General features: G+C 44.1%; 2 protein-coding genes across 2 annotated transcripts; both read left to right on the plus strand.

Annotated features, from left to right (window-relative positions):
* Positions 1–3,095: 3,095 nt before the first annotated feature.
* smad1 (SMAD family member 1) lies at positions 3,096–16,923 on the plus strand. Its single transcript, XM_040187246.2, has 7 exons — positions 3,096–3,376; positions 10,436–11,009; positions 12,417–12,689; positions 12,796–12,912; positions 14,357–14,578; positions 14,738–14,994; positions 15,286–16,923. Exons 2-7 carry the CDS (start codon positions 10,610–10,612, stop codon positions 15,427–15,429), a joined length of 1,413 nt encoding a protein of 470 aa, XP_040043180.1. The 5' UTR covers positions 3,096–3,376; positions 10,436–10,609; the 3' UTR covers positions 15,430–16,923.
* A 1,165-nt stretch (positions 16,924–18,088) lies between these two features.
* Positions 18,089–25,774, plus strand: mmaa (metabolism of cobalamin associated A). The gene is made up of 7 exons (XM_040187379.2): positions 18,089–18,204; positions 18,546–18,966; positions 20,073–20,195; positions 20,432–20,602; positions 21,058–21,143; positions 22,190–22,339; positions 24,882–25,774. Exons 2-7 carry the CDS (start codon positions 18,546–18,548, stop codon positions 25,170–25,172), a joined length of 1,242 nt encoding a protein of 413 aa, XP_040043313.2. The 5' UTR covers positions 18,089–18,204; the 3' UTR covers positions 25,173–25,774.
* The last annotated feature ends 300 nt before the right edge of the window (positions 25,775–26,074 follow it).

The raw sequence follows: 26,074 nt of genomic DNA on the forward strand, positions 1-26,074 counted from the left end.
TTCCTCTGCCCGGTCAGAGACAGGCAGCACACCAAAGTTTCTAAACGGCTCCCGCTTTTAATGAACCCTGACCTAATGCAAGCCCACTGCTATAAGTGCTGCAAATGTTAATGTCCCGTCTACGCCCGACGCGTTGGCCTTGCAGAGACTGTCCTGTTTTGGGTTGAGGGAGCAGAGAAGCATTTTTTTAATGTAATCTTTTATCTTCTTTTAGATAAAGATTTCTGCCGTCCCTGTTTGACTGTGATATTGTGACTGTGCTGCTGAGGAGTAACTGCTCAACAAATGCTCAGGTGACAGGATGAGAAATTACATTTTGTTAAATGTGCAGTATATCCCTACAAATTCCCACCCAAAGAAATGAGGACTGGTCACACATTTACGATTATAACATTATTATGAAAAAAGAAGTATATTAAATCCTACTTATGGTGCTTTTTCGCAATCTAGATTGTTTTAGTACGAGTTGCCTAGTTTTGGAAAATATCGGTCGTAGAGATGTCGGCCTTCTCTCTCTCTAAAATATGTGAAAAGCTACACCTCCTCAATGTTCCTCACTTTTTTGGTTTTGAACGTTTCTTCTAACTGTTTAACTAACACCCTGGTTAATTGTTAACATTCCCACTGATGTTACAGTCAGTAAGTGAGGATCATCTGACCAAAATAAAAGCATTACTTACCGAGGTATAGTCAGAAATGACTGTTACTGTCGCTACTCGTGTCATCTTTAAATTCGGTCGCAGCCTGAGACTCATTACGTCTCCTGTGTCTTGCCGTTTGGTTTGGATTCATAGGCTGCTCACTGTGTCTCTTTCAGCTGTGGGTTACCTCAGGGTGACATGTACCACAACGTGAGATAGGAAGGAGGCTGACCCCCCCCCCCCCCCCCCCCCCCCCCAGTTGGCCTTTTCTCCTCTCCATGATGTCCCGCTGTGTGATGGCTTAACAAAGGGGACTGTCATCTCAATCGCTGCCGCATTCAGTGGTGTATCAAAGACAGGTTGGGTTTTCCTATTAGAGCTAAATTTATTCTCAAATGTGAATGAAAAGTGTCTGTCATAACGATTATTGGTACGAGGGACAAGTTGTCTGTTTGGGACTGTTTGGGTGGCGTCGCCAGCCCTGATGCAACAAAAACAAGTACATAAATAAAGTAAAATATGCAAATATATGTACGCACAACACTTGGCTTTAAAACAGTTGGATCTTGAGATAGATACAAATGTACATCCAACATACTTAAACCATTAATTAATTATCATTTATTTAAACATTAGAAAGTATATATATTCTGATAATCGAGTATTTCCACATTGCGGAATTGCTGCCTTTATCTGTATGGGTGTACAGTATGTAAAATTGTCCATAACATAACAATAGGTGTTCCCTCTTAGATATAGCAAGGGGAAGTCAAATTAGCATAACATGGAAATACCTAATGTACAAGTATCTCTAACGTGCTCTCAGGCTACTTAGTACTTCATCACTTTTTTCCACTGCTCAAAAATACTGAGTTTGAACCCAGATGGGTGACAAATATCAAAGTAAACATTTATGACAATATCAGCAGTCGAATGCACAGTTGAGATGAGATAGCATGTTATGAAGATAGATAAGAGTCTAAATAAACCACCTCTTCCTTAGAAGTATCCGGCATGCGCGTGTCTGTGGTGTGATGAATGTACAGTAACCTTTTGTTTGTGTGTGTGTGTGCGCGCGTGTGTATATGAGTGTGCGCGTGTCTGCCTGCGTGTGTCTGCAGGGAACTCTTGGACTAAAAGAAGAAAAAAAAAATCGGGGAGCCTTCTTCTATTCCTTCTCATCATTCCCTCCCTCCCTCCCCCCTCCTCGCACTGTTTTCCCAGATTTATTCACGTGCCGCTCGCTCCCGCCTCACTCAGACATTCTGTCGCCAGCGCCGTGACGTCACCGACCCCAGAAGCCTCCTCCGCTCTGAACGTTTCCCTCCGCCTGTCTCCGTGATAATCTAGTCCCTCCTCACCGCGGCGACTCTGAACTCGATTAACGCAAACTGCAATAACGAAAAACAAGTCAAATATTTTTGAATTAAGTTACGACTGAGCACATTGATAATCTGATGTATTTTACTATTCAATCAAATCAATAGTATAATTATTTTTCTTAGACGGTATTGTACTTTTCATTCATTTGAACTTTTCGTTGTATGAAAGAGTGCATTTTTCTTTTTTTGATATAAAATAATTGTGTGACTGGGAATTCCCTTCTTCATCTCTTCCTTGATCAGAGAAAATATGATGTCATCAAAAAAGTTTCTCTAAATGTGACGCATTATCTCTCATGCACTCATTTGCATGCGTGGACTCATTTAGCACACGTACCCAAATTGATTCCGTGTCCTCTGCTGCTGCACCCCTGCCCAAAGGCTATTTGCACACATTACCATGCAATATTAATGAGATGGAACAGTTTCATTCTTGATATTGCAAAATTCAACCCTCTTCCGACTCGCCAGTGTTAGCATCCTGTATCAAGACTGGGCTGGTTGTGTGTGCATTGCTGTCTTGAGGTGAAAAGTTGAGATGATGGCATGTGTAAGCATGCCCCCCACCCGTGCTTTTTGTACACTTTAGATCTCCTGACAACATAAATAGTGTATATCATAAAGCAAGACGGGAGCTGAGAGGCAGGCTTAACTTAAGGTGCAGTTCAAAAGTTCACAAAAGATAAACCAAAGAGTTAAAACTTCTGCTAGGGATCACCAGCCGAGTTTGGTGAGCAAGGACAAAGTAGAAACAGATAGGGAAATAATGAACTATCATGCTTCTGCATGGACCGGTCATCCTTATTGTGCAACTGCAGGCAATAAATGGGGAGAAAAGCAAAATCATGCATCTATCCTATATTTTGCAGGAATGTTCTTGGAGCCTGCGAAGTGAAGAGCCCTCCCCCCCTTTTTTTTGCTTTCCAATATCTCTAAACCGCATCAGACGAGCAACATTTCACCACCTTTGCTTTTTTTCACCAAAAAAGTGCAGCTCTCCGGTGACGAGAAGCTCTTCGTATGCAGCGAGGCACAGACCCCTCCTCTTTTGTTTCGGAGTTAAGTTACGTAACGCATTTCCACACAGTTGAATGGAGACGTTGGATGTGTGAAAAGTAGGTCTTGTTGTTGTCGGAGCTGCGCGCTCCCCGCGGCGGGATACTGGCGCTCAGCGGAGGGTGAGAGGGCTCCGCGACTGACTGACGCCAGGGCCGAGCCGAGCCAAGACGAGCCCGAGCGAGCGAGCGAGAGAGAGAGAGAGAGACAGAGCGAGAGAGAGAGAGAGAGAGCTCGGGGGGAGACGCTGGGCGAGAGAAAGAGAGAGGGTGAGAGAAGGCAGCAAATGAAGTAAAGGTACTGTAAACTTTTTTTCTTTCTTCTAAATGAGAAGTTTCTTCATGTGTATTTTCACCTGCTGCGGTGCGCGCGCGCTCCTCTTCGTAGAGGGAAATAGATCCCAATCGACTCTTCAGTGTGTCATTTGGCAGCTTCAAACTTTTCCCCCTTAAAGTCATTAACAGACGAGGGCTGCAAAGTGGGCCACATTTTCATGCCGCTAATTGTTGCGTGTTGAGAACATCCGTGGTTTGATACAGAAGTAACGTGAGTAGTAATGTTCTGATTCAGGCGAGCTTGCTGAATATTACAGGAAACATTTTTTCTTTTCTTTTTTTTTTGAAGGGAGGGGTGGGGGTATTATTGCAGAAGTTCTGCTTCTGGACACTAAAACATTACAAATGCGGGGACAATCCTTTGTCCTGGTACACTAATGGTCATCCAGCAGGGAATAAGGATGAAAGTGTGGATTAAACACATGGTCTATGGGGCCAGTGGCTTCATGAAGCTACTGGATGTGTCATACTATTAATGAGTCACATGGTCAATGAAATGTCAGATTATTCTGTGAAATTCTCATCACAATTTCCTGATGCCCCGTGAAATCACTTCAAATTGTCAAGATCCAGTCAAGATTTTCATTTTACGTTGATATCCTGCCAAGATAAACTGCAAATTCTCATATTTTCAGAGAATATTTTGCCTTCTGACAAATGTTATTATGTTAGTTGTCCTTGAAATATTTCTTAAAGGACTGAGCGATTAACCATTCAGCTTCTTACTATAAAGCGGTGTGGCAGTAAGCCTGTGGCTTCATATGTGGTCTTTTTGCATCATACACTTGTTAAGTAATCATGCGTTGATGTCACTAAACCAGTGTGATGAAGAGGAAAGCACACATGCCATGCCTTTGCATTGTGAATTTTAATAAAAGTTATCATCATTTTACTGTTGTTTGACTGATACTGAGGCGTATCCAACTGATGCACCAGTGTGCTGCACAGCATGTTTCTGGTTTTAGTTGTCAATATGTTTAATAATTTGTGTACATGTGAGACAGCGAAAGAGGAGGGAGAGAGAGAGAGAGCGAGACCCACAGCAGCTAAAGCTCGATCTCCTGACATTATTGAAGATGACATATCAGATTACCCAAAGGACAGGAATTTGTCCTTGTCCATGATTTACTTCAAACAGTTGTTTTGTATTTATTTGTTTTAATCTTTCCTCCATTTTCAGCGTATGCAGCTTTACATTCAGTTTTAAAATTAAACAAATGGTTTTCGTACAGGATTGAAATGACATGGTTAGGGGGTATGGGGTTCCTCTTCAGTAAATGGCAATGCAGACAGGATTGTAAGAAAGGTTTTATTACTATCCATCTACCTACCTACCAATCCATCTACCTATCTATCTATCAACGTACCTACCTACCTATCTATCTATCAACGTACCTACCTACCTATCTATATATCTACCTACCAATCTATCTACCTACCTACCAATCCATCTACCTACCTACCAATCTATCTATCTATCTATCAACGTACCTACCTACCTATCTATATATCTACCTACCAATCTATCTACCTACCTACCAATCTATCTATCTATCTATCTATCTATCTATCTATCTATCTATCTATCTATCTATCTATCTATCTATCTATCTATCTATCTATCTATCTATCTATCTATCTATCTATCTACCTACCTACCAATCTATCTACCTACCTACCTACCAATCCATCTACCTATCTATCTATCAACGTACCTACCTACCTATCTATCTATCAACGTACCTACCTACCTATCTATATATCTACCTACCAATCTATCTACCTACCTACCAATCTATCTATCTATCTATCTATCTATCTATCTATCTATCTATCTATCTATCTATCTATCTATCTATCTATCTACCTACCTACCAATCTATCTACCTACCTACCTACCAATCCATCTACCTATCTATCTATCAACGTACCTACCTACCTATCTATCTATCAACGTACCTACCTACCTATCTATATATCTACCTACCAATCTATCTACCTACCTACCAATCTATCTATCTATCTATCTATCTATCTATCTATCTATCTATCTATCTATCTATCTACCTACCTACCAATCTATCTACCTACCTACCTACCAATCTATACCTACCTACCTACCAATCCATCCATCCATCGAATCCATCTATCTATCTATCTATCTATCTATCTATCTATCTATCTATCTATCTATCTATCTATCTATCTATCTATCTATCTATCTACGTACCTACCTACCAGTCTATCTACCTACCTATCCACCTACCTACCTACTTACCTATCTATATATCTTCCTACCTACCTATCGATATATCTTCCTATCTACCTACCTACCAATCTATCTATCTATCCACCTACCTTTCTATCTACCTACCTACCTATCTATCCATCTAACAGAGCACAAAACTACTCAACAACAGGGTGTAAATATAGGTTAGCAACATTCCTGTATCCAGAGACTCAGTCACAACAGATCGTCGTAGAAACTCTCCCGTGTGTTTGTGAGCCGTGTGTTTGTGAGCCGTGTGTCTGTGAGCCGCGTGTCTGTGAGCCGCGTGTCTGTAAGCCGCGTGTCTGTGAGCCGCGTGTCTGTACCGCGTGTCTGAGCCGTGTGTCCGTGCCGTGTGCCTGTGTGCCGTGTGTCTGTATGCCATGTGTCAGGGCGAGGTGTCCAGCCTAACGCAACACTAACCCAACACTGAGTGCCGAGCATGGTTGAGATAGCTGCATGAAACCTCATGTGTTCGCCAGTTATGTCTGCCGCTCGTGTGTGGGACTGCTGTGTCTGGGACATCAAGAGCCTGATCCCAGTTCAGCCTTGTAAAGTTAGTATTTCTTTCAGCGTTTGACAGGTCATGGTTGGAAGAATAGTGACCGGTTGGATTTTTTTTCTCACTTGTGCACCAGATCTTCACTTGGTCTATGAGCTATATGTTGGTGTTGGTGAAGAGAAGTGACCCCAGCGGTGGGTCCAAGGAGCCTCCCAGGTCAAACTAATGTCTGGTCGCTGAGGGCAGGACCTCATGTCTGACTGGTTATTTCAAGCGTTGCTCTAAAAGAACGCGGTATGGTAAATATTTGCATTTGGCTACTCGGACTGGCTGTTAGGCATAGCTTGGTAATACTGTAGTTGTGCTCAGGCTGGGCTGATGTACCAGACAATATTAGATTATTGCATATGCTGTGTGTTACCTTATATGGTGGCCAATCATTTGCAAGAAACTGAGTTAGATGTGTTGCCAACATTGCAATTGATATTCACCACAGAGCATTGGCAGATAAAATGTCCTACTTGGTGCGTCTTTTGGTTACAGCTTTAACAAAATTGAAGGGATGGTATTAAAAAAATGAAATTTGTGTTAATCTCATTGATCGGATTGCACATTTAATTCAATTTTTGACATCTTGTTTTATTTGGGATTTGTTTTTAACATTTTAAATGTTTTAACTGTTTGGTGAACAAAAGTTCTTTTCTTTTTATTTGTACTGCAGACTATTTTCATTTTAGATTATCTGATTAATCCCAAATTTGGTGGGTGAATATTTTTTTCTGTAAAATACCAGATAATAGAGAAGTTTCCAGAACTGTGCAGTCTTTAAATTCCTTTTATTCTCTGTCTAACAGTCCAAGAACCGAATATAGTCCATCGACAAAGCTGCAAAACAGTGAAATAGCTCATAAGACTGTTTATTTTGTTAATTCAATGTGTTTTCTGAAGGTATGTTGAACTTTGAAACAGCTGCGACTCAGTCATTGCTGTGATCTGTATTTGTGAAAAAGCATATCTTGCATCCTTGTAACGTCGCTCTTTGCTTAGTAACGAGGCACTTAATCGAGAAATGCTCAGTGAAGAGACCAGATATGAGTCTTTTCCATATCGCTCTCCCCAAAACAACCACTTTGTCTCACTCAGCCGTCACTCTCCCTTCGTTACTCTTTTTTAATTTCCCTTCCTCTCTCCCTCTCTTTATGCACCCCTCTCTATCGCTCTCTCCTCCTGAACTCCTCTGCCAGTGACTCCATTTGAGCGGGTGGGGGGGGGGGGGGGGCGCTAATGGAGGCCCCATCCAGGACCCTGCTGATAAATAATGTAGCTTCTTTGTAATGCTCCGTCCCCGGGGAGGGTCCAGAGAGCATCATTACTGCCTCCTCATCCCACACGGCCCAGGCCTAAATTGATTACGAGACACTGGAGCGGTGCAAAATGATCCATGTGGCTGGTGCGTAGTGGCTCACAGCTCACACAAGGTGGGTCAAAGCCTCCGCCTGCTAGTGTCCCATGATCCCATTCTGGGCTCCCATTAGCCCCTGTTTCGGTCCGAGCAGGATAACTGATGGCCAATAACAAGCTATACCGCCAGAATAACGACAGAGGAGAGCGTGGCCCGACCTCGGCTGTTTTTTTTTTGGAGCTGTTGTGTAAATGATGGTTTGTGTTTCAGCTCTTTAGGTAGAAGGGTGGCGTCCGAGGACACTGCAGGCATGTTTGGGACTCTGAAAACTACGCTTGTACATGGGACGCGAATAATAGATGTTTTATAAATCAATATACAGATAAAAGTTATAAAAGACCAACAGTCAATTATGTACGGTTTGTCTCTGGGAAAGTTAAATGAGGATGAAAAAAGAGAATTGTTAGAAAGAATCTACATTCCACCATTTCAGGTCCAGTGTTTTTTCAGCTTCAGCTTCTGAAAAAACACCCAACAACTTTGTTGGTGGGATTAAGGATGGGATGTCCTCTCCCAGTGCCATTGATTCCATACAAGAAATGCTGTTATTGCAAAGTCGGTCGAGCCGCTGGTATTGCCTGTAATTGCAACACTACGATACCGTTGGAATCTTACAAAATACAGTGATATGAATTTTTGACCGTACCGGCCAGTCCTAGACGTGACCATATTTGCATCGGGGTGACGCAGAGACGCCTTATACAGCTAAGTTGGCGGCACAGACCTGTCAATCACAATGAGCCCGTCCTAAAGCTTAGAATGCTTTATGGTCTCTTTTACTATAAATGGGAACATCATTTGCTAACATGACATCATTCTGTATTTTAGACCAACTATCAATTAAGACTGTAAACTTATGTCTACAATGAAGACAGATTTCCTCAGACTTTCTTACAATTTGACTTCTTTGTGCTTTCGGAGGAGTCGCCCCCTGCTGGTCAGTAGACAGAATGCTGTGAGCACACCTCTGGATTGGCTTCACTCAGCAGATCAAGATGATATTAAAGTGATCACTTACTGAACTTTGTGATATACCGTAGTTGTGCTCCAGTACAGTGTGTATTTTGCCTTTTTTTGAGGATAAGTCTCGTCATGGTAACGCTTGTCTTCTCAAGGACAGATGAAGCCTGTTGTCGAGTAAAGTTACTGTTGATGAAGAAATATATATATTTTCTGATTTTACCTCTTTAAAATAAACTGCTTTTAAATAACAAAATACCGGACAAAACACAGGTCTACTAATAGGAAGGAGGAGTAAGCAGCATAAATGTACAAGGAATAAAAAGTGTTTACGACGACCCTGAACACGCTGGAACAGGGGCCACACCCATGACATTTCTGATCCGTCGTCCTCTTTTAAAATGAAACTGGTGAACGAGTGAGAAAGGAAGGTAGTGCGCAGCGTTGGCCCATTAAGGAAACTGCCTTGTTCAATCCCACCCTGCACCTGTGGAAAAGCCCGCTGCCCTCAGCAAGAGGAAGCGAAGGCGATGACAGATCTGAAGAACATTTCTGCACAGCCCGTTTCCCGTCTCTGTGATATTGGAGAGTCGTCTCTTTGGACGATCACAGTAGGGTTTGAGGCACAAGCAATAATGGTGTTGAGCAATGTTGTCCTCTCCCCTCCCCTCCTCTCACACACACACACACACACACACAAGTTGTAAACAGCACCTGTTCTCATCTAACTACCCTGCCGGTTTGTCAGTGTGATGTAGCTTACGCATGCAGTAGCTGACAAAGATAGAAATCACTATTCATCCCATAATCTGATGGGCCAGGAATAACCACGGAGCAGTCTTAATGATGTATTTGTTCCTGCCAGGCTTTACTGTCGGAGAGCAGCCCATGAGCCAGTGTGTATAAAAGGCGGGGGATTTATAGAGAACTGATTATTTGAGTTTTAAGATTTCATCTGAACAGTTGTGCAAAGCCAAACCTTAATCATAGCTGGGTTTTTATCCTAATAACATTCAGACGAAGTTAACAAGAAGGTGGAGCTCAATACACTTTGCTTTTCTCCTTTTAAAAGTTAGAACGTGTACGTCCTGGCTACTGAATTGCTCCTGTGGGACCGGAGTGAATGGGCACATTTATTCTGGGGTCTGCGTGCACTTCCTTTTTATCCTCCTGCACATTGCCAGATTCCTGCTCAAACCCACTGTTTTTAGTTGGTGGTGCTGAAGCTGTATAGAACATTCGCCCAAGCAGGCGGCTCTTTCAACACTTGTATTTGTCAGTGAGCAACATAAAGGATTTACATTTGTTATGACTTAGTCATATCAGGTGTTAAGTCAGTTAGATATTGCAATGCTCATATATTTGTGATTTGGAAACTAGTCTATTAATCTATTCGTTTTAACAGTTTTTTGCCACACCTTTCTAGTTGATTGGTTATTGAAGATGCTTCTTCAGTAAAATGCAATGCAAAGTCCTTTGCGGTAAATGACGTGAGTGCATGGTGGTAACGTGACGAGCCACGCGGACAGGAAGCTATCTGAAGAATGCCTGGTCGGGGCGAACGCTCACTTCGGGGAGGCCGTGACTCCTCTGCCAGTTTCCCAGAAGCCATGACAGCGACGGTCGCAACGACTATAATTGTGAAAATCATCGCCTCGTCAGGGAATGTGATATCTATTTTCTGTCAGTGCTTATCGTGTAGCAAAAGGGGGAGAGGTTAATACGCTGCACACGAGCAACAACTATGAGGGAACAGACGCAGCAAGCCGGACTGCAGCGTGTTCAGAACCTCTTCTCAGATGCTAATCCCACTCTCCTTTTCTTCCAGCTGGTGAATGTCAAGAGGATCCGATCTTACGTCGCTGAAGCTCAGGATGATCTAAAACTCCAAAAGGACAAACACTCTCCTTTTTTTTTTTTTTACGCCAAACGGTCGCTGCCCACACTTCTTTTGGGACAGAAAGAGGAGGAGAGGGGCTGAGAGGAGGCCGGTTTGTACAGCATGAACGTCACCTCGCTCTTCTCCTTCACCAGCCCGGCGGTCAAGCGGCTGCTGGGTTGGAAGCAGGGAGACGAGGAAGAGAAATGGGCGGAAAAGGCCGTGGACGCTCTGGTTAAGAAGCTGAAAAAGAAGAAGGGGGCCATGGAGGAGCTGGAGAGGGCCCTCAGCTGCCCGGGTCAGCCCAGTAACTGTGTGACAATCCCCCGCTCCCTGGACGGACGGCTGCAGGTGTCCCACCGGAAAGGTCTGCCGCATGTTATTTATTGCCGGGTGTGGCGCTGGCCCGACCTGCAGTCGCACCACGAGCTGAAGGCCCTGGAGTGCTGCGAGTACCCCTTTGGCTCCAAACAGAAGGACGTGTGCATCAACCCGTACCACTACAAACGAGTGGACAGTCCAGGTGAGCGATTCAACCGTGCTCTTGTTCAATGCATTTCGCCGTTGCGTTCGTTGTGTTCGTGTCATATGAGATCAAAGAAATAAAAATACAGAGACACTTTAAGTAAAGTTGAAAAGAAAAAACAGTAAAAACTCTGATCAAGCTGTGTTTAGCTATCAATCACTTGGACTAAATGAGACTCAGCTGACAAGATAGAAACAGCTGTGTGCAAAGGGCCAAGAGAGTGTGTGTGTGCGTGTGTGTGTGTGTGTGTGTGTGTGTGTGTGTGTGTGTGTGTATGTGCGTGTGCGTGTGCGTGTCTGTGCAGGCGGGGGGGTTCTTTCATGTGTGCGTGTGGGGCAGGAAATTCCATCTCGAGGAGAATGAGGGCTTTTGTTTTGGACGTGTTCTGTGCTGCTGGCCTTTTTTTTACATTACAAACACACACACACACACACACATAGACACACAATCACTTTTGCACTTCAACGCATGTTAAAAAAAAACAACACATGCACACACGACTGCACGCACTCCCGGTTTCTCTGAGGATCCCTGGGACAGGAAGCCAGCCACACACACACAATGGGAGGAAAGAGTTGTTGCCTGCCTTGCACACTTTTTGTTTTCAGCAGCGGGTACAAGAAGGAGGGTTAAGGTGATTAAACCCCACGGCACCTGTCTGTCCACATTACCCCCCCTCTTCTTTCCTAACGCCACACGCCCACACACGTACACAACACACACATCCTGAAACGGCTACAGTCAAACAAAAATCTGCTGCACGTGAACCCTTTGAAATAAACGGCTACATGGATGCATTGGCCTGCTGCAGCACACATGGGCCTACCTGCCGTAACGTCTGCAGCAGAGGGGTCCCTGTTACAATTTCGGCAGCGGCTTTGTTTATTCTTGCGGCTATTTATAGATACAAGTGAAGCGTATCTCTGTAGTTTGCGTGCACCGCGCCTGAATAGCCCTCACATCGGCTAGGGTGTTTATTTACCCCAAGTGACAAATTCCTCAAGAATGGCCTGCCTCAAACAAAATGTCTTTTCAGATCAGAAACCCGAGAGTCCGGGACAAATATCGCTAAGACCAACAGGAAAGATGCTGACATTTAAAGAGTGCCGGGAAGATTTTAACTTATATTTTTTTGTCCAGGTGTATTTTGTTTTTGCGTGACTGTACACTATGTCTTCTTTGTCAAACGCAATGGTCAATTACCTCACCAGCCAAAAAAGTCAAATGAATCACAGAACCATTATCAGAAAGGAAAGACAAAAGTCCACTCTTAAAAAAAGTTTCATCCTATTTCTGGTTTGGCTTGTTTGTAGAGTGTCATTCCGATGGACATAGGTTAAGGACTTGTGGTGCATCGCAAGCATTTCCTGTTTTAACCATTTCCACGTCTCTCTCCCCCCTCAGTGCTGCCCCCTGTGTTGGTACCGAGGAACAGCGAGTTCAACGCCAAGCACACGATGTTGCCTCGCTTCCGCAACCCCCTGCAACAGAACGAGCCGCACATGCCACAGAATGCCACCTTCCCGGAGTCCTTTGCTCAGGCCAACCCAATGCCCCCCGCTTTCCCCAGCTCACCGGTCAACAGTTACCCAAACTCGCCGGGAAGTGGCAGCAGCAGCGCCACCTTCCCTCAGTCGCCATCCAGCTCTGACCCCGGCAGCCCGTTTCAAATGCCAGGTGAGGTTCCCGACAGTGAACTCGTCTCCCGCTTTTTGTCCTTTTCCTCGGCGCCGGGACAACGGCTCACTCCACTGCTCTTTGTTCCCCCCCGTTCCCGATGCAGAGACACCCCCTCCTGCCTACATGCCCCCCGAGGAGCAGATGACTCAGGATTGTCCCCAGCCAATGGACACCAACCTCCTGGTTCCACCTTTGCCTCTAGAGAGTAACAACCGACCAGGTAACCATGGCAGTGACTATCACACACAGACGCCCGTCCTTGTGTTCACACTGCTGTTCAAATAAAGCTGCCTGCGCATGCTTCCCTCGTTAAGCAGGTGCAAAGATTTCTGGGAAGTCTTTTTTTCTCTCTTGCTGTCAACATCCAAATGCAAAAAAAAGAAAAAGTAGAACCTCAGATGAGTTTGGGTGCCGTATCCTGTGAGAAGGATCTGCTAGTTGACAGCGAAGACCACGAAACGTTCAAAGCCTCAACAAATTAAGCCAGGCTTCAGAGCGGTTTTACGAGGTCTGTAAAAGCCAGGGCTTATGTCATCTATGCTGTTGGTAATGGCTTTGGACTCGTTACCGATAGGTTTCACAAATTACCTACAAACTTTCACATCGGAAATGCGGTGCAATAATTACTGCTCTCTTGACGATGTGGTTTTGGCTTTATTGTGCTAAAGACACATGTGATCTGATGTGATGGTGCATTCATGAATACTTAATAGAGCCATCACATTTAAAGGGTACTTCTGCAAATCAGTGTTCAAATGCAATGTTTGGTTTGGTTCAAATTTCTGCACTCTGCATTACCCCCAAAATCTCAAATATCTAGTAAAATAAGGAATTGTAACCGTATACTACTGATAATATCACAACCAATAGAAATAATGGTCAAAACCAGCAAAACTGACCAAAGCTGTAATAAACCAATCCGTATAAACCAAACACACTATGGAGTTGTTCGCTATAAAATGTAACCCACCGCACAATGAAATAACTGCTGAAGGTTTTCTACACCTGACCAACAACATATTAGTACTTATTTTATGATCATGCACTCAAAACCCAGAAGTTCTGGCCACACACAGCGGCAGCAGTAGCGGGAAAAGCTGTTAAAATGTTTGCTGAAAGTGGGATTTTTTCTTTTTTTGTTCTTTTCCACAAGCTGCATCCTGAACAGGCCAGCGGGTTTCTATTGTAGGCCAATTCTGTGAAGGGGACAGACAAAACACACCTGCTAGCCAGTGCCATTCTACAGGAAGTTTAGGAGAAGTATGTGCTTAGATAAACATGATTTATTCCTCTCTCTCAGAGAGGGCGAGGCCAGCTGGCACTGGCTCAGAGAGCATGGCCAGGCACCATCTATTGACTGTTTCTCGGCTCAATAAAGGCTGGCCAACAGACCTCAGACGGTGGGCATACTTTAGGATGTATCAGCATCGATTTTGCGCCGCATAAATGTATACAAATGTAGCCGGTGGGTTCTTTTTGTATTCATTCAGATCATTGTTAATGGGCTGTTGGGGGACAGTTTGCGGATGAGTACAATTTACAGCGGACATCAGCGGCTCCTGGCGAGTCTGCTCCGCGGAGTCTCAAAATGTGCGTTAAATGTGTCTGCGCGTGCGATGCACTCGGCGCGCCCCTTTGACCCCGCCGATGTGTTTCCTGTGCAGACGTGCAGCCCGTGGCCTACGAGGAGCCCAAGCACTGGTGCTCCATTGTTTACTACGAGCTCAACAACCGCGTGGGAGAGGCGTTCCAGGCGTCCTCCACCAGCGTGCTCGTCGACGGCTTCACGGACCCCTCCAACAACCGCAACCGGTTTTGCCTCGGCCTGCTGTCTAACGTCAACCGCAACTCCACCATCGAGAACACCCGGCGGCACATCGGCAAAGGTGCAGTACGGAGTTGATGACTGCGCGGCACTGGGTCAACTCGCTTTGTCAATAAGATATTATCAACCGATGGTGTTCACCGATTTTAAGGCGAAAGCCACGCGAAAAGCTCCGCTTCTCCAGGTGATCGACGTCTGCTTCTCTCCCGCTCCCTCTCAGGTGTCCATCTGTACTATGTTGGCGGGGAGGTGTACGCAGAGTGTCTGAGTGACAGTAGTATCTTCGTCCAGAGCCGTAACTGTAACTACCACCACGGCTTCCATCCCACGACCGTGTGCAAGATTCCCAGCGGCTGCAGCCTGAAGATTTTCAACAACCAGGAGTTTGCCGAGCTGCTGGCGCAGTCCGTGAACCACGGCTTTGAGGCCGTCTATGAGCTCACCAAGATGTGCACCATCCGCATGAGTTTCGTTAAGGTAAGCTGATCGGCAATTTTTTTTGGTCGCAGGTAGTGCGCACTGTAAACAAGTTGTTGCTCTTTTCTTTTTAAGAAGTCTGGGAATGTTAATTGTAAATGTACCTAATTGTAAAAAAAAAAATTGGGGTGTAAATATAAACATTAGCATGCGACATCCGCATGTAAAATATTAACATGTTCTCAAGCAGAACTCAACAATAACACTCAACGGTCCAAATAAAGTTTGAACGAGTTCCAAAAAATCTGGCGCCAGTACAAACTCTAAACAATGTGTTTTCATGTGCTGCAGGGTTGGGGGGCAGAGTACCACCGCCAGGATGTGACCAGCACACCCTGCTGGATTGAGATCCACCTGCATGGTCCCCTACAGTGGCTGGATAAGGTGCTAACCCAGATGGGCTCCCCCCACAACCCTATATCCTCCGTCTCCTAGGCTCCTCTGTCCTCGGCCTTATGGCTGTCCGTAGCCCAGCATTTTGGTCTAAGTAGCAAGGAGAGCGTCGCAGATTGGCTTTTGTTTCAGCCAGCCTGCCTTTTTCCGACAACTGATTTTGGCATTTTGATTGAAACACCAGCTGATCTGGGACAGGTGGGGCTGTGCGGGTTTTTTAATTGGTTTGTTGTCTACTTGAAGGATGTCTGAATTGGGCACATTTACAGTCTGGGAGAGGCGTAAGCAAAGCGAGCGTGATGCAACTGGAAGATACTTGATCTTTGTGACCAACTATAATAATTAGACCATCATACTCATCGTAACGCAAGTATCCTCCCCGATCTTGCTCCAACAATGTCTCTTTTTCATTGTTCTATTATTCTGACTCATTACTAGCTTTCGTATGAATATTCCCTCTAAAATTCAGATATACAGTACTTGTGTAGTTACAATAATTATGGGACATTCCACCAAAATTGCAGTCGGCAGCTGTATGCTGCCTGACTGCAGTAAGGTTGGCATGAAACGTTCTTACGACATGTAAAAGGTTAGCAGGGAATTGACCAGTATGACTGAAAAATTGTAATCGTCTCCAGATACTTAAAACGAGAGTGCCGTTTCTTCAAAGTGCTCTTTTTTTGGTTCAAATATGAAAGCAGTACAGAGTTGTCACGTATATAAAATCCCGTATCAGAGATCATGTCAAATAACGAGAGCGGGAGATTAGGGGGGGGGGTGAGAGTTAGGAGTGGGGTTTAGTGTGGGACATGGCACTTAAAGGGCATTTTAGACTATTCCGTAAAAAAACAAAAAACTAATGTTTAAACGTTGCTCGTCTTTGTTGCACTCGAACAAAGAATGAATTTTAAGTAAAAAGAATAGTGTTTAGATACATTCACTATTAGAATATGTGCTGTACAGTCTGGGTTTGCAAAGCATAGTTTGGATAGTGTAGTGTTACACATTTGAAACTGGTAGCTGAACACAACGTGCAGCAGAGGCAAATACAAGTGCATTTTAGTTTGTCCATTGCTGTGGACTCTGCAGCAAAATCAAATGTGTCAAATACGGAGTCATATTGAGGACATAAATATTTCAGTGACTCATCTGTTTTTACCTTGACTGAGCAAAACATGTTATATGACTGTTATGGGAAAATGTTGAGTATTCAATTGTTATTGTTGACTGAGAAATGTTTCAGTTACTGTCGTCTAAATATGATTTCTTTTTTTTTTAATTCAATGCCATTTTGCCATTCACTTATTTTATGCTTTGAGCATCCTCTTTGCTGTACTACTCTTTACATTCTTTTTGTATTTTTTTGAACATGTTTTATGTTGTCTGTCTGCACTTTCACACATTGCCTCTTTGTTTTGTTTTAGTTTTTCTCCTTCTTTGTGTTTTTGCTTAGTAAAACTCCCAGAAAAGCAGTTTTATTCCATGAATATCAAGCCTCTACTGGACGATTCAATAAATTTCTTTCAATACTTCCAATATGTCTGTCTCTTTTATGAAGAGCATGTGTTTCTTTTTTCTTTTTTTTTGCGCCTGTCCGTTTAATTAAAGGCCATCCATGCAAAGAAAATATGTATCATGGTATTGTCGGGAACTTTCAAAAACACAGCCACTGTGTGTGCGTGTGTGTGTGCATATGAACATCCTTCATCGGCAATATCAAGTGCATTTGAAAGCCATTTTCCAGGAAAATGCATTAAATGATGGGTTCCCCTTTGTTTTAAGGGACACATGCTGGAAGAGTTTACAACTATTTTCCAGGAAGCTCCCCTGGAAATCACTGACTTAAATGTGTGTGTTTGTGCGTGCAGGAGTTCCATCTGACTTCATGACGTGGGTGGTATGGTTGCACAGTGGTTAGTGCTGTTGCCTCCCAGGAGTTTGCATGTTTGCCCCAAATTCCACAGAGAGGCACATCAAGGTGGACTAGAGACTCAGAATGCTGGTGAGTGTTCACATTCCCTGCGTATTGCAGCCCTGTGATGGTCTAATAATCCGGAGGTATCGCCCGTCTTTCATTTACAACTCTTGAACACAGAATGGAAGGCGGGCTACAAAACACATTAAGAAGCCTCAATACAATTTCTGGAAATATGTTCATAGATTTCGCAGTTTGGTCTAATAAAATGTATTTCAAAAGATGTGCAATTTCCAGCGTAATTTGTGGGGGTATTTCTTTTCAGTCTGGCAGCATAAAATCATTATTTTGTTAAATAAAGCCCCACTATATTATGGTATTGTTTTGTACTTTGTTAGTCCAAGAGTTTCAATATTTAATATTTAATGTTACCATTAAGTGATTAACAGATTATTTTTTTTATTTTAGAGGCACATAGTTTTAAATAAAGAATGCATTGCCTGTAATACACAACCGTTGTTTTACCAAGCATGTAGCAATATGCTATAGATTGTTTTAAAGGATGTGAAATTAACCTCTGCTACCACCTGCTGGCTAAAGTTATCCACCGCCTTTGGAGTTTATTTTTTACTTAATACTTTAACTTAATACATAAACGACTCATAACGTTCGCATATATTTTCTCAACAAATGACTTTCACACATTTGTAAAACTCTCTCCATAGGTGTTTGCAATCACCGATTTCAAAGACATTCGTATGGCTTGAATAAACAGACGGAACCGCGTGTCGGAGGCGGGGCCTTACGTCACCGGAAACAGGAAGTGGACGAATGAACCGTCGCTATGTAACATCAACTTGTGGGTAACCTGCTGTAGCACACCTCCATGCAGCTGGGACGAGGTCAGCCTGGATTCTCAATTCTGTTTTGTTTTCTCAGAGTTTTTGTCTAACAAACTGTACTTAAGTTACACATTTACGGGACAGGGAAACGTCGCGTTAGCGTGACCTTTAGTGTTAGCTTCACGCCCATTGAAAAATGAAGCGTAAAAATATGGAGTTGTTGCCGTCTGGACGTTAAGCTAAACAATGTTAGCTAACAGGTGTGAGCAGAAGTTACGGCAAAATCCGGGATGTGACCGGCATTCGTCCTTCCGTTCGTTATTTAAATAATAAAGCACTGTTGCTAATACGCCGAAGCACTGACTCGGTTACGTTCACACTTGTTCTCTCCCCCTAACCAGATGCCCCACATCTGCCCTAACATGCGACGGGTCGGCTTCTCCCTCCTCCGCCACCACATCTCCTTTCCTCCCTCCTCGCCCACTGTCCACTCGGGCACCAGGGCGTGCTGTCTCCGCTTGGGGGTCTTCGCCCGTCACCGGAGCTCCGTCGCGGGTCACAGCTGGCAGAGCGAGAGCCACGTGACCTCGGCCCTCGGGTCGCACGCGCCGGACCTGACCGGGCCCGAGCAGAGGCTGCTGAGCAAACTGTACGGAGGGCTGATCGGAGGTCAGCGGGCGTCCCTGGCCGAGTCCATCACGTTGGTGGAGACCCAGCACGCCAGGAAGAAGGAGCTGGCCCAGGTGCTCCTGCAGAGGGTGCTGGCCTACAGGAGGGAGCAGGAGAGTCGTAATGGAGGGAAGCCGGTGGCTTTCAGAGTGGGTGTGTGGTCGGTTTTAGTGGCTAAAATCCTTTGTTTTCAACCAGCGGTTCCACCAATGGAGCTGATTTATACACTACACTCCCTGACTAACAATGCAGCAGATCTGCCACTTTTAATAATGTTTGTCATCGAGGTCTATATATATAGTCTTCCCCCTTTTTAAACAGGGAGGGTAAAATATTAGAAAAACCTTTCAGTTTAATGCAATCCATTTGAACACATACTACTTACTCGGTGATAAACTCATGCTGTAGTTAACTGGGTAAGTCTGTCCCTGTCAATCACAACTTAATAACCGTTTTAATGGTACAGCTTATGGCTGAACCCTTCTATTGAATTACATTAGCTTTTACAAGTGTACCAAATGAATTGGCCTCTTGAGTTTATTTATAAAGGCCGCGTCTCCAATGTACAGTTACACACGTCACACATGGCTCAGTGTTACTTGGTGTCAGTTTGTAGCAATTGAATGAATACAACTTTGTTTAGGGATCCAACAAACAATGTAATTACTGATTCTATTTGAAAAGGATTTGACACAGTCCCACGGGAATGTGGGCCGTTCCCACTTAAAAATGCTTCTTGTCAAAATACAGTGTTCCCCGTGTTGCCAGTAGCGCCGAGTGCGAAAAGTGGTCGGTGGCAGGTTCCTTTTTCAGAACGGCACAAGCCGATCTCAGTTGGGTATTCAGCGACATGCATATTCCATGTAACGTTAAATGAGTATCTTCATGGCCACGGGCTTCCCGTAAATGTTTTCTAATTTTACTGAGAAGGATCCTACCACCGACCACTTTTCGGCACTCGGCGTCTATTCCGTGTTCCACTGCACAAAAACACAAGAATCTCTTGGAGGGTTCAAAAATACAAATGGTTTATTTAATCCCATTTGGTAAAATAATTGCAGTCACTGTTTTGGTGTACGCAGGTGTGTACCTTCCTGTTAAAAACATTAAGTTCACACACAGGCTTACAGCCCGTCACGTTTTCTCATCTGCTGCATCGATTCAGTCCCCAGTGTTAGTTAGAAATCTGTAGCCGTAAATTACGCTATTAAGTGAGAACAAAAAAATTTGTTGCTGATTTGATTGCTGTGATTTCTCAGGGCTGTCCGGTCCCCCGGGAGCAGGGAAGTCGACCTTCATCGAGGTGGTGGGGAAGATGTTGACGGGACGCGGGCATAAGGTGTCAGTGCTCGCCGTTGACCCGTCTTCCTGCACTACAGGAGGTAAACACAGATCGTCATTGCATAGAACTCCACAGAAGAGCTGCTGTCGGGTGACTCACAATACATAGAAGATTTTGGTGTGAACGTGTACGGTAACGTGTTGTGCACATGTTTTATGCATGTTCTGATGTCTTAATTATGCTACAGATGTGATACTTGTAGAATTAACAGCGGCACCTTTTGCAGGAATTACGTTTGACTTTCCAGACACCACTGACTCCTCCCTCTTTCTGCAGGGTCTCTGATGGGCGACAAGACTCGTATGACTGAACTCTCCAGGGACATGAGCGCTTTCATCAGGCCTTCGCCGGCCTCAGGAACACTCGGTGGAGTCACCAGAACAACCAATGAGGCCATTGTCCTCTGTGAAGGAGCTGGATATGACATTGTCCTGGTGGAGACCGTGGGTAGGATGTTCATTCTTAAAATGTATATTTTCTCAGGCTATAATACTGTATTTTATCCATTCGAGACAGATTTCTTTGACGTTTTAATTTGGGTCTACTTGTTTGGTTTTCCTTTCTATAAAATGGACATATTTGTGTTTTAATTTCAGTAACTATCTGACTTAAGCATAACAAACTACTCAACAATCTCAGAAAGTATTTATCGTAACTCTCAGGACTTAGTTTTTTATGTTCATCCCTAAAGACACAAGTGGGTCAATACGAGCTGTTTGAATTCATTCAGTTTGACTTTATTTCCTATTTATTTTCTTTCTATTCTTTGAGTTGCTTTTATACACAATACTGTAGGATACAACATTCAACGCAGGGCACCTTATTTTAGTTCTGGTCATTGATCTACTTGTTTTTGCTTGGTTTGCTTTGATATATATTGCTGAGCAGCGGTTTGTTTTTAGGTGTGGGCCAGTCAGAGTTTGCCGTGGCCGACATGGTCGACATGTTTGTGCTCCTGATCCCGCCAGCAGGGGGCGATGAACTTCAGGTCAGTGAAAAACGTGAGCAACCAGCTTCTCAGTGTCCAATGTTGTTGGAAGAAAGAGAATATAAGATGTTTCAGGTTCAATAAAGTTGTCAAGTTGGATCTGATAGTCTTTAAAACAGTTTATTGAATAGTATTATTTGCCTTTTCCTTTCAATAAACCTCAGTTAAGTTTGTTTTTATTTGCACACGCAATCTTAAAGGAAAGGTTTGGATGAAGTGAAGACTCATTACTCACCACTGGTTCTGATGGAGGCATTAGATGATCTAATCAACATTCTGAGTTACCTTTTTACAAATTTACATCATTAACCGGAAAACTGACTTATACATTTGCATGTGTATTTAAAGATGAGGATGTTGACATGAACTATAAGCCCACCATCCCGCATCAATGTTGGCCAAATTCATAATATTACTGGGATTATTGGGAGACGCTACGAAGCTCAGTTGTCATTTGTTTTGACAATTTTTTGTATCTTAACTGAAAATCAACTTATGGTATTCACATTGTAATCAGAGTATTTTCAACAGCAAAGTCTGACTTGTTTAAAATATAAATTGCAAAAGTGCCACAAAACTATGTGACCTTTAGAAATTAGTTTGCGTTATTTTATTTTGGCTCACATGTCTCAAGTAGAGCAACGTAAATCATAAAGCCCGAACACCACTGACAGCCGGAGACGTTCTCTACATCTGCTCCAGCCTTGAGTCACCAGCTGAATTCAAAGATCTGAACTGAAAAGACATTTCAACCCGTGATTTCGACAGGTCAAGGGCACTTCTTAGAGTAACTGCTTCAAATAAGCTCAGCTGCATTCGGATCATTCCGAAGCTGACGGCAGTGAGGGATCGATACAAAGCAACAATATCACAGCAATAAATTAGTGAACTGGCAACTGACCACAGCTCCATCAATCACTCTGTACACAGATCCCTCAGCAGATTAGCTGTCTAGACATCAGATTTATTTACAGTGTTTTAAAAAGTTAATGACGCCCCCAACCCCCCCCTCCCGCCTCCTATTTAATGCCCAAATCTCTGTGCAGGGTATCAAGAGAGGCATCATCGAGCGGGCCGACTTGGTGGTGGTGACGAAGTCGGATGGAGACCTGCTGGTGCCGGCCCGGAGAATCCAGGCTGAATACACCAGCGCACTCAAGCTGCTCCGGAGACAGTCCAAGTCCTGGAACCCTGAGGTGTGTGTGTGTGTGTGTGTGTGTGTGTGTGTGTGGGGAGTGGAGTGAGACACGGCGCCATGACATCAGAAGGACAAGCATTTCACAATAAAATAGAAAAGGTTAACAGACAAGTGTTCAACATCTTGACCTACTCGGCGTCCGGGAGAAACATCCGTGGTGTTTCCCTCCGTGTACCGAAACAAGCCACCCCGCTGAGAGGTCAGGTGACCCCGGACGGGGCAGGAGGAGGAGGAGGATGATGATGATGATGATGTCATCATGCTTTCAGTACTGCAGTGTCCCACCCAGCCCTGCATGTCCCAGCTCACCCGCCCGCCTGCCTGGCCTTGTCCTTTTGTTTTCCCAGCCCAATGCAGCATCTGCCCAGTGGGCAAGCTGCCAGCAACCCCCCCCCCCCCCCCCTCCAGCCCCTACTGCTGCTGCTCTGAATGTTGGGCTGCTGTCTCATGCATTTCGCTGATTAGAAGGCTGCGCACTCCACATAAAGGCCGATATGCGTCTCTTCGTAGGCTCTCTCTGTACTTATCCGTACGTCTGCTGTCTCTTTTGTGTCTGTCTTTTACAACCATAATCTCTGATTTGGTCTCTCGGCGTCGCTCCTCTTCATCAGTGGGCCCCGCTGTGCTCAGCGTGAAAACATAACATTTGAATGGCGTGACATTAACATTGATTTCTAAGTTCTTGGTAATATGTGAAACATCTTGAAACCTAATGATAAACTACCTTTGCTGAAAATTAGGGCTGCGTTGGCATTCCTTTCTAAAATGTCAGGATGATCAAGCAGGCATATTAAAATTATTTGTATTAACAGTACAAGATCCAAAGAACATCCAATTGGCAATATAAAACAAAGATAAAGAGGAACATCAGAGAACTTTGCACGCCGCGTTTTTAAAAGCGATACATCAATAAACCTTTACGTACTACCTCCTCTTACTGATAAGCTCAGGTGCCTTAAAAATATGTTTGAAAATGCGTTTACAAGGCCAGGATGAGGTTGAAATAATACTTTTGAGTAGTTTCATGGGCTGTTGCTTTTGGACCTGAATATGTCTCCTCCCAGTTCTTAGAAAAGCCCGGCAATCTAAATCCAATTCATCTTCCTTTTTACTGGGACATAAACAGTGTCTTCAAATGTGGACACAAAAAATAAGACATCACTTGCATTATGAGGTCATGTAGTATTTTATTTTTGAACTAGTCCTTTTGAAAGGATAATTAGTAAATGTGGAGTACATTCTGTATCACCAAGTTTGATTTCCTATATTTGCATCAGACTTGTAAAATGATTCACTTCATGATGTAATTAGAGGACTCTTAATTGGCTGTTGTTCACAGGTCGCCATTTTTTATCCGCTGTCACATCCATCTTAGTGGAAATCCAGTTGCTATCAATTACCACCAAAGGACACTTATCACGTCCTAAAACTTCAGCAGCCTGGAGGTGGTTGAGTATCTCTGGTTTTGTTAGACATCAACACTGAGGTTTTCTCTCTCTTCTCCAAACTTCCTTTTGTCATTTGGATTCACAGCTCTATAATTAAGGGATTCAAAAAATGAAGGTTACATTTCATAGACACGGTTTTCATGGGTCCTCCAAAGCTGAATGAATGTCCTGACCTCCTTTGTATTCCTACATGTGAGGCTCTTTCACTTCTGTCTCTGAGTTGAATTTCCTCGTTTCCCTGAATTTCATCATCTGCTCCTGGATCTGCAGCGAGAGAGACATGCAGTCACAACAACGAAGCACTTTTCGGGACACTTATCACCAGATTCCCCGTGTGAACAAGGTGTATATGTGGAAAAATACTGCATTTGTAAAGTGACATGACGGCTTCTTACGGGTTGAAGATGCCTTGCAAAGAAATCTTAAACAAAGAAACCGACTGATAAATCAGTAAAGCTCCAAGCTCAAGTTTAAATATCTATATGCAAAACGCTCCTTTATCCTTAAAAATCAAGATTACATATCTTTAAACTGTATCTTTGTATAGCATTATTTCTCTTTTAATTCTTTCCTAACAGCATATTAACATATCCAGGGCAATTGTCAGAACAGAGGCCGACGGGAAAGAAGAGGTTGTGACTTGCAGCAAGGACCCTCTGCTGTAATAGAAGTGTGGACATTGTACCTCTGTAGTATGTGTCTCATCCATTTAGCTACCAGGATCATTTTAAGTTTGATTGGTAAAAATGCTGTGTGCAGTGGATTTTATAAGTAGAGCATTCCAGAGGTTTGCTGCTCGCATAGAAACAGCTGACCGTCCAATTTCACATTATTTGAGGGGGGACAATAGAGTCTCCTTGGCAGCTGCCTTTGTTTCCCTGGAGTTACCGTCCATGCGATTCACAAAGTGGCTTAAAGAGTCTTAAATATGAGACACTAGTCTCACTTTTGCAGCTTCCCAAATGTACCGAATGAATAATGCGGTTTTGTGTTGCCTTTGGAGATTTCTTCAAGCTGAACACTGGTTGTTGGGGGGAAAAAAAAAAACATTTTAATTTCACACAATCACCCCCCCACTTACTTCCTCTTCAGGTGGTGCGCGCCTCCTCCCACACCAGCGAGGGCGTTCCGGAGGTCTGGGCGAAGATGGAGTCGTACCGGGACGCCATGTTGGCGTGCGGTGAACTGCAGGGCCGGAGGCGGGCCCAGCAGAAGGTTTGGATGTGGAGTTTGATCCAGGAGAACGCCCTCCTCCATTTCCAGAATCACCCCGGCGTCAGGGAGGCTTTACCCCACCTGGAGGAGAGGGTCACCAAAGGGGCCATCTCCCCGGGCCTCGCCGCCGACCTGCTTCTCAAGGCCTTCTCGTCTCCATCGCCGTAGTAACCGGTGGGAAGGCTCTGTTGGAGAGGGACGGATGCCTGGTCGGGACGGACTGAGGATGCGTGACCTCGGCTCTGGTTTGCACAACAACAATAACAACAACAACAACAAGCAGCCTTGCTTTTCTCACACTTCATGTGAAATTGAAGAACACCTCAGACTGAAGAACCCACTCACCCCCACACACGGCCCCCCTCCCCAGAAACGTTTGTTGCAGTTCCAACCGCCTGGTAATCTGAGGCAGGTTACTGGGTTTGTCCCCCATGACAAAGACACCACAGACCAACGTTTTGGTAAGATTAGTGACATGCGTGTGGCGTGTTTGCACAAAACCCTTCACCTTAACGAACGGGGTCATTACACAATCATTATGGTGGCCTGCAGTGATTTTATTTTAAATGATACTTTGCTCAGCCTCCTCGTGCAGTGGTCAGCAACGCACACTATTAGTCATTTGTAAGAGATGATCAGGCTCAGAGAACTGGGATTTGTTATCAGTGTTTCCCTTAATGAGCTCCGGCGACTGACCTGCCAAATGGTTTTATTCATAATCTGTGTTCCTGAGTTGAATATTGTAATAAAAGAATGATGTGAGTCCTAAATGGATAAGAGGGTAACATTAAATATGTCGGTACAGTTGTCAGAGCGTTTCTCTGTCCTTGTATCGGCTCATAATCTGAGCAAAGGGGCAGTGATGAATACTACCCCGACCAATATTAGTCCACAGATCGGTCAAAGATGTAATTCATTTCTTTCTGCAGCCAGAAATGTCAGTGTCAGTGTATCGCCTAAATGAGTCAGCTGCTTCTGATGCAGGAAAAACACACGATTAATATATTCTATTACTTCCATAATGCTCTGCATTCCTCCTGGAGGCCACGAGAGTTGCAAAGAGCCACACG

Source organism: Gasterosteus aculeatus, chromosome 9 (assembly GCF_964276395.1).
Source record: "Gasterosteus aculeatus chromosome 9, fGasAcu3.hap1.1, whole genome shotgun sequence".
Classification (NCBI taxonomy): Eukaryota; Metazoa; Chordata; class Actinopteri; order Perciformes; family Gasterosteidae; genus Gasterosteus; species Gasterosteus aculeatus.